This window comes from Theobroma cacao, chromosome 5, assembly GCF_000208745.1.
Source record: "Theobroma cacao cultivar B97-61/B2 chromosome 5, Criollo_cocoa_genome_V2, whole genome shotgun sequence".
NCBI lineage: Eukaryota > Viridiplantae > Streptophyta > Magnoliopsida > Malvales > Malvaceae > Theobroma > Theobroma cacao.
Genome location: NC_030854.1, coordinates 1599950 through 1613455, shown reverse-complemented (window position 1 = coordinate 1613455; position 13506 = coordinate 1599950). Strand labels below are relative to the sequence as shown.

Sequence of the window (13506 nt, the reverse complement as noted above, 5' to 3'; positions counted from 1 at the left end):
ATTTTTAAAAATAAAATAAAATAAAATAATTGATCATAATAATATTTAATTAAATTAAATATTAATATTTAAAATATTAATTATTAATATTTTAATTAAATTTTAAATTATTAATATTAAAAAAATCTAATAAAAATAAATAATCATATAAACAATAAAAGATGTTTTATCTTTTTTATCTTCTATTTTTTTCTTATTCTAAAATTATTGTTACTAACCGAACACTATAATAAGTCATAATAATTATTCTTGTCGTATTTACTTTGTCGTACCAAACTAAGTAATAACTATTTTATTTTATTATCATCTCATTCTATTCTCACATAATAACTATTCTATTTTATTTCTGTCTATTCTGTCAACCAAACGTAACCTAAAATCAGACAAAAATTAACTTGTTTTGATTATACACTCTATAACCACTAGCAGCTTGCAAGCATGAGGTGACCATATGCATGAAGCATCATATTGATACAAGTCAATGAACATCTCCTGTATAGTGCTCACGAAATTACATTCATCCAAAAAAAAAATTTCAAAAAAGATCACAATTTCAGATTCGAGGTGATCACTGCAATACGTTCACATAAGTCTCTCCTGTTGCAACATGACAACTTGGCATGCAAAAAGAGAAATTCAGTTTGCCCTAATATATATTGGAATCAACAGCCTACATTCTTATTTACTGCAATTCATATGATGAAAAACTGAATCCCGATCTTCCTTCATTCGTAGATATCAGCTCAAGCTTCTGAAATGGACTGCAAAGTTCATTGAGGACGATTTTGTCAACCAATTGAACACAAAAAAGAAAGGAGGAGATGGAAATAGAGACGAACATAATGATTACAACGCAAAGTGGTATAGTATAATCTAGTTTATTGAATATTCTGGTCCTCAACCAAAAGAGATCAAGCCTTTGTCATAGTTACAGGCTGTCATATCATTTGGAGAATAAGAAGAGAGTTAGAGTAATTCAATAATTAACAAAGATATGAAATACCATGAAGCAATATACATACCTGCTATTAGGATCGTAATAGAAGCCATTGATAGAACCATCGCTACAAGAGAAGCAAACATAATAAAACCCAGCTATGGTTAGCCCACAGTCTGTTCCAACATTTACAAAGTATTGCTCTTTCCATCTCTGAACCAGATAAAAAGAGAAAGAAAGTTACAACTTATCAGTCAATGTATAACGAATTCTTAGAAATTTATGGAAATAAATGAGATCAAATTACCATAAATATGTATGGATAATTACTCAGGTCCAAAGATTTCCCACCATCAACCTCTACTTGATTCTGGAAAGAAAAGGGCCATCTAAGTGAGCACAGTTCTGCATGTAGGGTACAAGTTCAAACTCCTTACCAAGAGTGGTGAAAAAGATGGAAACTTTGTCCAATGCCTTTTATCATCCTCTGGCCTGTTAAAAAATTTACAAAACTTGTTAAAGGGGGATATGAATCATGTTAACTGTTCCCAACTTTCCATGAAAAAAATTGCTAATCAGTTATCACCAATTTTATGCAAAGAGGTTCCAATTGTCAAACTAAAAGAAAGAAAGAAACATACGATGCCTCCCACTTGCCAGTGTAGAAAGTATAATTCTTTGTATCAACAATCTCCCCTTCCCAAAAGGTTACAACCTGAGAAACATCAAAAAGTAAAAAACGAATGCTATAGGAGGTAAGATCATAATTTCTGCAGTTCGGCTAGATTTCCCATATTTTGCTGGAGACAACAGGGAGGCATTTAGGAAACAATTGCAGAAGTGATAACAACCGCTTACAATCTGAAAAGAAAAATGCATAATATCTCTTTATTACCACATGCCATATCTCGTACGCTTTGTATTAAAGTAAAGCCGTATGCATGAATGTCCCCTGTGTATATCATAATGATAACTGATAACACAGGAGGTTAAGAAAGAGAAAGGTTTGGCAGGTAATGTCCATGAAGAATTAGAAAAAAAGATGGACGAAAAATCATCAGCCAAATTAGATGACGATGCACATGTTACAGTTATGTCTTTAAGCTTTGGATGGTGGAGATTCATCAAACATTGTTAAATTAAACGACCATTTCGCTACAAAATTTAAGAAAACGCCTCCCATGCTGGATAAACATTTCAAAACCTATCCAGATGATTAAAGACATTCCACTTACTGGTGTATCGGCCATAGGAACATTTAGAGCTTCCATGGTACCACATAGATACCCATGTTCGAGATCACATCCTTGAATTCGGACATTAACTCTCCAAGCTTCTTCTTTTTGTAAACTAGAAACATTTTGAGTACCAGAAAATGCCTGCAAGTCAAACTATGCTGTCATATAGTCAAGCACTAAAACATAGTCTACAGAAAGTTCCACTCATCGTTAGCAACAAGGTCTTCATTCAACTAAAATTAAAACTAAACTAAAATCAAACAATTAGAACACAAAAATTACAAATTTATTCAAAAGGGTATTGAGAAATACAATTAAAATCTTAAAATCCCAAGAAATTAATTTCTAAAATCAAAAGAGGGGAAAATTGCATTGACCTGTCCAACACTCAAAAGTGTACAAGCTGGGGGTGAAGTATTTCCTGAATTTGTACCTTCCAAGTTAAACAAACATATCAAAAATAAAACCAAAAAAAAGACAGAAACTTTAACAACCCAATTCAGATTCAAATTACAAAGAGCAAAAAAAAAAATCGAAAAAATTTCAGCCATCACCGAAACCCTAATGCAATTGAGTAAAAAGGCAGGGAAAAAAGGCAGAGATAGCTTTGAGAAGGAGGAAAAACCTGAAACTTGAGAAGGTGCAGAGTTCTCCGCGACTCTCACTGGCATTATTTCCGGATTTTCAACGATTTAATATCCGGAAATGAAATTGATCATCACTCATCAGCTTGAAACTTGAAGGGTTATAAAAGATCCGAGTAAAAACCGGTTTACCCAATTATCATATCATTCAAGTAAACCCGACCCGCGCAATATATTTTTATACTTCCAATTTAATTTTTTGGTGTATAATTAAGGTGATTTTCAAAGCTTAGAAATGCTTGTAGAAATATAATTTATTCGATAATTTGACTCAATGATAAGTGCGTGTGTACTCTCTAAAAAATGAATTCAAATATATTTTTTGAAAATAAAAGAAAAATCCTGTTGACGGGAAAAAAGAAAAAAAATACAAAATTTGAGATTAAGTAAAAAAAATAAAAAAGATATTTAGGTTTATCGAATTATTTTGAATTTTTATTTATAATTTAAAATTTTTTTTAATAATTTTTAAAATTTAAAATTATTTGTAAAAATATATAAGAATTTGATTCAATTATAAGTCGCGTATACTTAATAAAAAAATAATTTCATAAGAGAATTTTGATCCGATGGCAAATGCATGTTCAAATTCCTTTTCCAAATAGAAAAAGGAAAACTTGTTGAAAGGAGAAAAAGAAATGAAAGAGACCTTGAGGTGAGTTCTAACAAGATAAAACCTTAGGAATGTTGTATTAATGTTGACCAGCAACATTATTTTTACCAAAAAAATAAAAAAAAATTAAATACGAAAATGATAGATTTCTAGAATGTGCAAGGACATTTAGTTACCCATAATTTCCTTTGAGCCTTTGGCATGAACTATGCCATTATCATTCTGTAATTATTGCATGCAAAACGTTAATCAGTCTCTTTCTGAGTCAAGCAATGCGTGCTAACAATGCCATGGAAAGAAAATTGGATGACTTTGAGTTTGGAGGGTCCTTACACGGTTTGGTCCAACATCGTCAGCCAACAAAATCCAATCAGCACTCTCCTTCACGTCCCAATTCTCATACCTTTTAAGACACTTCAAGCAAGCCCCCATGGGGCGTTACACTTTTTTGCTGGAAATTATCAGATTCCCAAAAAAGAAAAACAGTGCATTATCAGACACAGCTTCCAGTCATGTATTTCAAGAATTTCTTAGTGGTTTTTGTTTTAATCCAAGTGGCAGCAGCAAGCAGCAGCGGTTTCGTTTTCCAAAAATTTGATCGTGGTAGCTTAGAACTGAGTGGTGTAGCAGAAGTGAGAGATGATGGTCTCGTAAGGCTCACAAACGCAGCCCCTTCTCAATTTGGCCAGGCTTTCTATTCTGTTCCATTTGGGTTCAAGAACTCATCAAATGGTAGTGTCTCCTCTTTCTCTACCACTTGCGTGCTCGCCATCGCCCCAGATCTGGGCAATGGCATGGCCCTTGTGCTAGCTCCTTCCAAGAAATTTATAACGGGCCAGGGTCTAGGGCTGTTCAACCTTAGTAATAATGGGAGCTCGTCCAATCATATTGTTGCAGTCGAGCTTCGCACGTTCCAAAACCAGGAAGTTGATGACATTGATGATAACCATGTTGGGATTGCTATCAATAGCTTAACGTCAGCCATATCGGGCCATGCAGGATACGTTTCCATTGGAAGTAGTGAATCCAGGCATGTTGACCTTGCAAGCGGGGAGAGGATACAGCTTTGGGTGGAATACGATGGAACAAAGCATCAGCTGAATGTCACATTGTCTCCAATCCATTTAAGTAAGCCAAAAGTCCCTCTGCTGTCAATGGATATAGATCTATCACCAATCATTGTAGAACAAATGTACGTAGGTTTTACTTCTGCCACTGGTCAACAAGTATCATCTCTTTATGTCTTGGGTTGGAGCTTCCAGATAGAAGGGAAAGCTCAAGACCTTGATCTTGACAAACTTCCTTCTTTACCAGGCCTGGGAAAATCTAGGAAGAAACAAGTCATTTTAGCGGTTGTTTTGCCATTAACGGGTGTACTTTTAGTGGCAGTTACAATATCTGCCATGGTTTTCTTAGCATTTAGAAATAAAAGAGCCGTAGTTCCTGACATAAGTGAAGATTGGGAGGTCCAATTCGGATCTCATAGATTTCCTTACGAAGATCTACTCGTAGCGACTGGAGGCTTCGATGAAAAGGAGCTTCTAGGACAAGGTGGTTTTGGCCAGGTTTTCAGAGGAGAATTACCTGGATCAAAAGTCCAAGTTACTGTGAAGAGAATCTCTCACCAATCTCATCAAGGAACGAAAGAATTCATTTCGGAGATCTGCACAATTGGAAGGCTGCGGCATCCCAACTTAGTTAAAGTTCTTGGCTATTCTCGAGTTAATAATGAGCTCCTTTTGGTCTATGAGTATATGCCTAATGGTAGTCTTGACAAGTTTCTACACAACAAGCCTGAGGTCACGCTTGATTGGGATCAAAGATTTCGAATCATCAAAGATGTAGCCTCTGCGCTTGCCTTCCTGCATGACGAATGGACGGAAGTCATCATTCACAGAGATATAAAGCCCAGCAACGTGCTATTAGATGGTGACCTGAACGGAAAATTAGGTGATTTTGGGCTTGCAATATGTAGCAACATTGCACAGGGTCCTCAAACCACTCATATAGCAGGTACCTTTGGCTACATGGCACCGGAGCTTCCTAAAACAGGCATGCCAAGCACAAGCACCGATGTTTATGCATTCGGGGCATTTTGCTTGGAGGTTGTTTGTGGTAGAAGGCCAATCAAGTCACAAGCATCAGCCGATGAAGTGCATCTGGCGGATTGGGTGTTCAAATGTTGGAAGGAAGGGGATCTCTTGAAGACAATAGACTCCACACTTGGCAAAGATATTAAGGTTGGGGAAATCAATCTAGTATTGAAGCTTGGACTACTTTGCACACACAAGGTGGCAGCAGTCAGGCCAAGAATGCCAGAAATCATCCTGTATCTGAAGGAGCAAGCTTCACTCCCTGAAAGTTTGGATGCAATTCTTCAGGAGTATGCGAAAGAGCCCGGTGATTACTCTGCAGCAGGGGCAAATGATTCTACTGCAATAATGACTGTCACTGAATCATTTCTATCTAGAGGGCGTTGATATCAGTGGGATAACAGATAGATACGCAGAAGTAACACCTTAATGCTTGCTTTAAGTAATCAGATTGCTTACAGCTTACATGTTTATGTATATAATGTCTTTTTAGTTTGCCACAGCTTTGGACTAAATGGACAGAGGAAGCCATTAGACTATAACCTTCGTTATAATCTATTTCTTTTCTTTTTAGACTAAACTCCATATGTATATTTTGTGGTTTTAATTTTTTTCAAATGGTAGCTATGATTTCTCTTTTGCTCCAATTAGTACCTGAATATTTTTTTTTCTCAATTAACACTATGAATAACTTATGTTTTCGTTGATCCTTAAGGCATGTTTCCATTGATAATAAATGTCTAGACGGTTAATTTTATTCTATAAAATTATCTAAGTACCCTTAATTCAAAATTAACTTATTTATTCACATTGAAGGGTATTTTTTTAATCTTATTAACTAAAATTAATAACCTAACATCTAGTGGGTATAGACTTATCCATGGATGTTAATAAAAAAAACCCACAAAATATCATGTAGAAAAAAAATTAAAATTATTAGGAATATATGTAAGTGAAAATTACCATTCTTTTTATTAATTTGTTTTTTCTTTTTAGTTTTTATCTTTGCAGCACTACAAAACTTGCTTCTCCTTTATGGGGCAGCAACATATGCACTAAATCATTTTTTTTTAGAGAATTAACTTTGATTCATTTGTATAGAATCGAACCCTTTTACATGCAAAAGAAGCAGTATTCGATTCGACTGATACCCTTTGTGTCTGTACATATGCACCAAAACTACAATCTCAGTCTTAACTATAGAAAGCCTTTCTATGGAAATAAAGAAGAGAATATGATCATGTCATTGAGATTTTTGATGAAGTTTTAAAATGTCCCAAAAATTTAATTGGATGGAAAGAAAATCTCTCAATTAGTCTGTTGTTCAAAAAATTATTAAATACTTAATAGGAACAAAAGGGATAGATTTGGATAGTGTTGAAGAAAAGTCTCCAAAGAATAAGAAGGTTAAACTTTAATTTTCTATTTCAAGGATTAAGTATATGTAATGTTTCAAAAACCACAAAGTCAAAAAGTATCTAGAAAAGGATAGGAATGCAATTCTTTGGAAAATAGCTTATCAATGGCAACTTTTTTGAGCCACTCCTTCTCTGCAACTTCTTGCACCAATTAATATTATACACCATGCCTGGGAGAAGGTTCGTCGTCTTGCAGAAAATCCGGTCCAATATGTTAGCGAAGAATCCAACTACTACCTGCTAACTTCTTAGTTCCTCAATTCTCACTCTATCATTAGGATTACTGATAAAGTTTTAAAATATCCCAAAATTTTCTTTGGATTGAAAAAAAACTCTCAAATTAGCGACAACTTTAGTTTGCTGTTCAAAAAATTATTGAACACTTATAATAGGAACAAAAGGGATAGATTTGGATGGTATTGAAGAAAAGTCTTGAAAGAATCAGAAGAATAAACTTTAATTTTTTATTTCAAGGATTGGGTATGTAATGTTTCAAAAACAACCAGATTAAAAGTATCAAGAAAAGGATAAGTATGCAATTCTTGGCAAAATAGCTTACTAATTGAGTCACTCCTTAGCAGGTAGAAATAGTCTACTTTTTGTCTGGCACCAATTAATGTTTGACACCAGGCATGGTGCAGGGTTCTTTGACTTGCAGAAAATCTGGTCCAATATGTCAGCGAAGAATCCAACTACTACCTGCTAACTTCTTAGTTTCTCAATTCTCACTCTATCTGTTGAGCTTAAACTTATCAATTCAAACCAAAAGCAATCAGAGAGTTCCAATAATGTGCCTTAAGGATTTTTTGGTGTTGTTTGTTTTAATCAAAGTGGCAGCCTCAAGCAATGAAGGTTTCATTTTCAATGGATTCAGTTCAGGACTGGTCTCTGGCCAGAATAAGAGTTTAGAACTGGCTGGTGTAGCGGAAGTTTCCGACGGTCTTTGCAGACTTACAAACACAGAATCTTTTAAGATTGGCCACGCTTTCTATTCGGTCCCGTTTAGGTTCAAGAATTCATCAAATACTAATGCGTCCTCTTTCTCTACCACTTTCGTGTTTGCTATGGTTCCTGAGAATTTTCGGGGCCACGGTATGGCCTTTGTGCTTGCTCCGTCCCAGGAGTTTATATCAGGCCAAGGAGTTGCATCTGGCCAGCATCTGGGTCTATTCAATCGTACAAATAATGGAAATCCATCCAATCATATTGTTGCCGTCGAGCTTGATACGTTTCTAAACCAAGAATTTGGTGATCCTAATGGTAACCACGTTGGGATTGATATCAATAGCTTATCGTCAGTGAATTTAACTTCTGCAAACGATGTCCCTGAAAGCGGTCTATTGGACCCTGTTGATCTGGTGAGTGGAGAAGGGGGACAACTTTGGGTGGAATATGATGGTGCAAAGCATCAACTTAATGTCACGTTATCTCGGTTTAACACGAGTAAGCCAGAACCGCTATTGTCTGTGGATATTGATTTATCACCTTTCATTTTGGATCAGATGTATGTAGGTTTCTCTTCCGCCACTGCTCAACTAACAGCATCTAGTTATGTTTTGGGTTGGAGCTTCCAGATAGATGGGAAAGCAGAAGATCTTGATCTGGCCAAACTTCCATCGGTACCAAGCGCAAGCATTGAAAGATCTGGGAAAAAGAAAATAACACTAGCAGTCGGACTGTCAATAGCTGGAGTACTTTTTGTGGGAGTTATAGTCTCTGTCATTTTTATCTTGAAAAGAAAGAAAGACACATTTGTTGAGTTACTTGAAGATTGGGAGTTTCAATTCGGACCTCATAGGTTTGCTTACAAGGATTTATTCATAGCAACTAGAGGTTTCAATGAAAAGGAGCTTCTTGGACAGGGCGGTTTTGGACAAGTTTTCAGAGGGGAATTACCCGGATCAAAAGTCCAAATTGCAGTGAAGCGAATCTTCCACAAATCTCAGCAAGGGATGAAAGAATTTATTGCAGAGATTGGCACAATCGGTAGGCTGCGACATCCCAATTTAGCACGACTCCTTGGCTATTGTCGAAGTAAAGATGAGCTCCTTTTGGTCTATGATTTTATGCCAAATGGCAGTCTTGACAAGTTCCTCTACAACAAGCCAGAGGCCACTCTCAATTGGAATCAAAGATTTAGCATCATCAAAGATGTAGCCACTGCGCTTGCCTACCTGCATGAAGGGTGGGCGGAAGTCATCATTCACAGAGATATAAAGGCCAGCAACGTGTTATTAGATGGTGAGTTTAATGGAAAATTAGGTGATTTCGGGCTTGCAAGATGTAGCAAACATGCACAGGATCCTCAAACGACGCATGTAGCTGGCACCTTTGGCTACATGGCACCAGAGCTTGCTAAAACAGGCAAGGCAAGTACAAGCACCGATGTTTATGCATTTGGGGCATTTTGCTTGGAGGTGACTTGCGGTAGAAGGCCAATCAAGCAAAGAGCATCAGCTGAAGAAGTGCATTTGGTGGATTGGGTGTTCAAATGTTGGAAGGAAGGTGATATCTTAAAGACAGCAGACTCCAAACTTGAGAATGACTTCAAGGTTGGGGAAACCGATCTAGTGTTGAAACTTGGACTACTTTGCTCACACAATGTGGCAGCACTTAGGCCTAGAATGTCACAAGTTATCTTGTATCTGAGAGGCCAAGCTTCACTCCCTGAAAATTTGGATCCAATTCTTCACACCTCAGAGCTTGTCGAAGAGTCCAGTGATTATTCTGCACCATCGACAAATGATTTTACTAGAGCATCAGTTACTATCACTGAATCTTTCCTATCTAGAGGTCGTTGATTGTAATGCTATAACTAATGAATCAATTTTATTAGACTGATTTATAGTTTTTTTTTTCTTTATATAAAGATTTATATCAGTTATTACACGTTTTAAACTAGTTAGACATTATTACTCGAATTCAAGTATTACTGATGTGATTAGCAAAGTTTAAATTCAAGTTACGAGTTTCAACAATCATATTCATATCCGATATGAGAGATTAGGATATCAAGTTGGATATACTGATTTTTTTTTCTTTTGTTGTTGTCTTGCTGTATTAGAGAAAATAAAAATTTTGGTATTTGAACAGGCAAACATTAGAATGTAGTGTGAGTGATGCTTTCAAATTAGTGAATTACAAACTCTGTTTTGATTGAGGAAGTTCTTTTTATAGCTTCTAATTTTTCAAAGTCGTATTTCTTCAAATGTTAAGAGAGAGGCAAATGATTTAGCTAACCTACCAGGGTTGAATCCCGGTGAGGACTTTGAGCTTAATTTGGTTTGGAGCTACTTCAGCTGGAATAGATTCTGTTTCTGGGTGATTTCTTCATCAATAGAAGTTATATTTTCATAAGAAAAACGACATTTGATGACCTCTAAGGCTTTGACATTATGTAATTGCTCCAAGAGGGAAAAGACATTTAAGAGAGAACAAAAGAAACACAGTTAGGAAATCTAGAAGAAGAAAGATTATGTACCAAATTTGTCACAATATTTTCTTATCTTAAAATCAAGGAAATCCCAAAATTTTAATTAATACTGTCGATTTTTTTTTTATTTTTCCTTTGTATTATCTCAAGAAATTATACCCTTATTTGTATCCTCTCATTATGTACATTTGCGTTTGTATGTTTCTCTTTTTTATCTAGAAATTAAACTAAGAAATGATGTAATATTTTTTTTAAGATTAAAAGTATTTCCATTAAAGCAGGGTGAAATCCCTTATGTACACAAAAAGGAAGGGACTAGCAAAGACTTGGTCTAGGTGCCCTTCCTGAAGCTTGGCATACAAAAAAGCCAGCGGAAAACAAAATACTATACAACTACAAAATATGATATTAGCAAGATTCAAAGAAGTTACAGCCACCTTTAACAGCCAAAAAGGGCGAAGGGAGAGCAAGAGTGAGAAACATGGCCATTTTGGATGTTTCTCCCTCTTGCAAATCCATACACAAGCAAAACAATCCAAAAAGCTGTCGGCCTTATCATGCAAAAAGTGATCTGCACCAGCAACATAGTAGTAAACACAATCAAAAGCATGCCCAATCACTCAAGCAGTTATGGAAACACACAGAGCAGATCAAGGGCTCTATCAATCTCAGACTTGGCAAGGTTATTAGCTACCGTATTACCTGACCTTGGAGTGTGTTTTATCTTCCAACCAACAACTGTCTTTAAGGGAAACAGTCTGAAAGATGAGTTGCTGTAGCTTCCATGGTGACGCCGGGGCGTTGTAAAGCCATCTAGGCGTTATGAAAAACACCAATCGTGGCGAGGTTGAAAACCCCACTAAGGTGAATCACCAATCTTGGCAAGGTTGAAAACCCCACTAAGGTGAAAAATAGCCAAAATCCCACTTTGGTTAGCCAAAGATATTAAAACCTCTTACTTTTTAAAAAGAGCCTAGAGAAATAAGCACTCCTGCTTAAGAAAATATTATTTATTAACTCTCAATTATGAATGTCTCATAACTAAGCCTAAGGGTCCTATTTATAGTATTATAGGCCCAAATCCTAATAAAACTCTACTACTAGTTATCTAATACAATTAGAATAATTAATAAGAGATTTAAATAAAATAGGTGTTATATTCCTAAATAGAACATGACTATCCTAATCAAATACTAATTCTTAAAAGTATTAAAATAAAAATAAGAAAAGAATACTAATCTAAATAAAATAAAGAAAATAATCTTAAATCAACTAAATTAGTAAAAAATTAAATTTAATAAAATACAATTCTAGACGCTCCTGCGTTATTCTCCTCGGGTCAGAAAAACTCGGCTTTGACGAGTAGGCCTGGACATACTCCATGTTGATGTCTGGATCCATATATTGTCATAGTCCATACCAACCATTTGATCAATTCATCCATTGTTTTGAAAGTTGTTTTCCATTCATCTCTAAGTCGTATTCGAATTTGTTGATCTCTTTTCTTCAAATCCATCTTCAAAAACACTTTAGAGCCAATGAACATGTCATCAAATCGAGGGATAGGAAAATCACACTTAACTGTAGTCTTGTTAACAGCATGGTTGTCCACAAAGCTTCTCGATAAGTTTCCCGAACTTTGGTTGATCAATTTTGTTTGACCATCATTGGATAAGGATGAAGACACTTTATTCTCTTTAGAGACTAATAAGAGAGACATAAATTGTTTGACTCACAATAAGCTTTGCTTAAGCTAGGCACAGTGATAAGNCTTTAGAGACTAATAAGAGACATAAATGGTTTGACTCACAATAAGCTTTGCTTAAGCTAGGCACAGTGATGAGTGCTTTATCTTCCTCTTGTCTCTTTGGTCGGTCTTCTGGCTTTAATGGAGTCAGCATAATTTTTACTCCATCCTTGATGAAGGAATAAGTATTCTTGTATCCATCATAGTGAGCTCGACGATCATATTGCCATGGTCGTCCTAACAACAAGTGGCATGCGTCCATTGGGATAACATCACACCAGACTTCATCTTCATACTTACTTTCAATAGAGAATTGAACACAACAGCGCTTTGTTACCTTTACTTCGTTTCCTTTTCTCAGCCATTGTAGCTTGTAAGGATGAGAATGTATTTCAGTTGGAAGTTTCAACTTTTCCACCATGTTGTTGGCAACAACATTCTCACAACTTCCACTATCAATAATGACATTACAAATCTTCCCTTGGGATGTGCACTTTGTATAAAATATGTTGTGACGAAGCCAACTTTCATCTTTAGTCATCATGGCAGTGTTAAGGTTACGACGAACAATAAGAGCTTTTCCATGGTCAGCAGAAACTTCTTCTATCTCTTCGTCATCATACTCATCATAGACTGGTTCTAATTTTTTCCAATTCGCATAATCTTCTTCTTCTACTAAGGAAATAATTCTTCGATTCGGACAATCAGAAGCAATATATCCAAATCCTTGGCATTAGAAGCACTTTTTGTTGACATTAGAAGCACGAGTAAAAGTAGTCTCTTTATCGTTACCACTTGCAATTTTGGAAGAGTTTACCTTTAGAGGCGGAATGGTTACTGAACTCTGACTTTCATCGTTTGAGGTAGATTCTTGTTGTCTAGATGAACTCATTGACTTTTTTCGTGATTATTGTTTTTCAACCTTTAATGCTAATTTGATGACATCATTTAAGTTCCAATATGGTTGTAGTTGAACAACATCTGCAATTCCAACATTAAGACCCCCAAGATAACGAGCTACAGTTTGTTCTTCAGGCTCATGGACATCGCACTTCATGTGAAGTTGCTCGAACTCCATTGTATATTCTTCCACCGTCATTGTTTTTTGCCTCAAGTTATGAAATTTGATAAAAATTTCTTGTCGATAATGCTCAAAAAGGAACTTACGGTTGAGTTCTCGACGCATCTTATCCCATGTTCTGATCTTGTAGCGGCCTTCTCTTTCTCGTTGTCTTTTGAGATTTTCCCACCAAATAGAAGCGTGTTTCTTCAATTTAATTGCCACAAGCTTCACACGTTTTTCATCGGGAATATTTTTGAGCTCAAAAACTCTTTCTACTGTGTAAAGCCAGTCAAGGAAGTCATCAGGATGAAGTCTTCCTT

General features: G+C 35.8%; 3 protein-coding genes across 5 annotated transcripts; 2 read left to right on the top strand and 1 right to left on the bottom strand.

The window, feature by feature from the left end:
• LOC18597718 (glucose-induced degradation protein 4 homolog) lies at window positions 391-2976 on the bottom strand. 3 transcript variants are annotated; one of them, XR_001927744.1, is made up of 10 exons: window positions 2801-2976; window positions 2553-2608; window positions 2173-2316; window positions 1796-1798; window positions 1579-1652; window positions 1375-1429; window positions 1245-1307; window positions 1023-1150; window positions 840-935; window positions 636-761 (listed from the first exon to the last, which is right to left on the bottom strand). XR_001927744.1 is itself a non-coding variant. In XM_007026897.2 (9 exons), the coding sequence occupies exons 1-9, from the start codon at window positions 2844-2846 to the stop codon at window positions 683-685; spliced, it is 648 nt and encodes a 215-aa protein (XP_007026959.2). In that variant the 5' UTR covers window positions 2847-2974; the 3' UTR covers window positions 391-682. The 3 variants fall into 3 exon arrangements, 2 of the variants coding, with proteins under 2 accessions (XP_007026959.2, XP_007026958.2); XM_007026897.2 differs by lacking the exon at window positions 840-935 and having other exon boundaries at window positions 391-761; window positions 2801-2974; XM_007026896.2 differs by lacking the exons at window positions 840-935; window positions 1796-1798 and having other exon boundaries at window positions 391-761; window positions 2801-2973.
• On the top strand, window positions 3945-6103 carry LOC18597717 (L-type lectin-domain containing receptor kinase V.9). The gene has a single exon (XM_007026895.2). The coding sequence runs from the start codon at window positions 3945-3947 to the stop codon at window positions 5910-5912; it is 1968 nt and encodes a 655-aa protein (XP_007026957.2). The 3' UTR covers window positions 5913-6103.
• LOC18597716 (L-type lectin-domain containing receptor kinase V.9) lies at window positions 7572-9872 on the top strand. Its single transcript, XM_018120674.1, has one exon. It carries the CDS (start codon window positions 7576-7578, stop codon window positions 9742-9744), a length of 2169 nt encoding a protein of 722 aa, XP_017976163.1. The 5' UTR covers window positions 7572-7575; the 3' UTR covers window positions 9745-9872.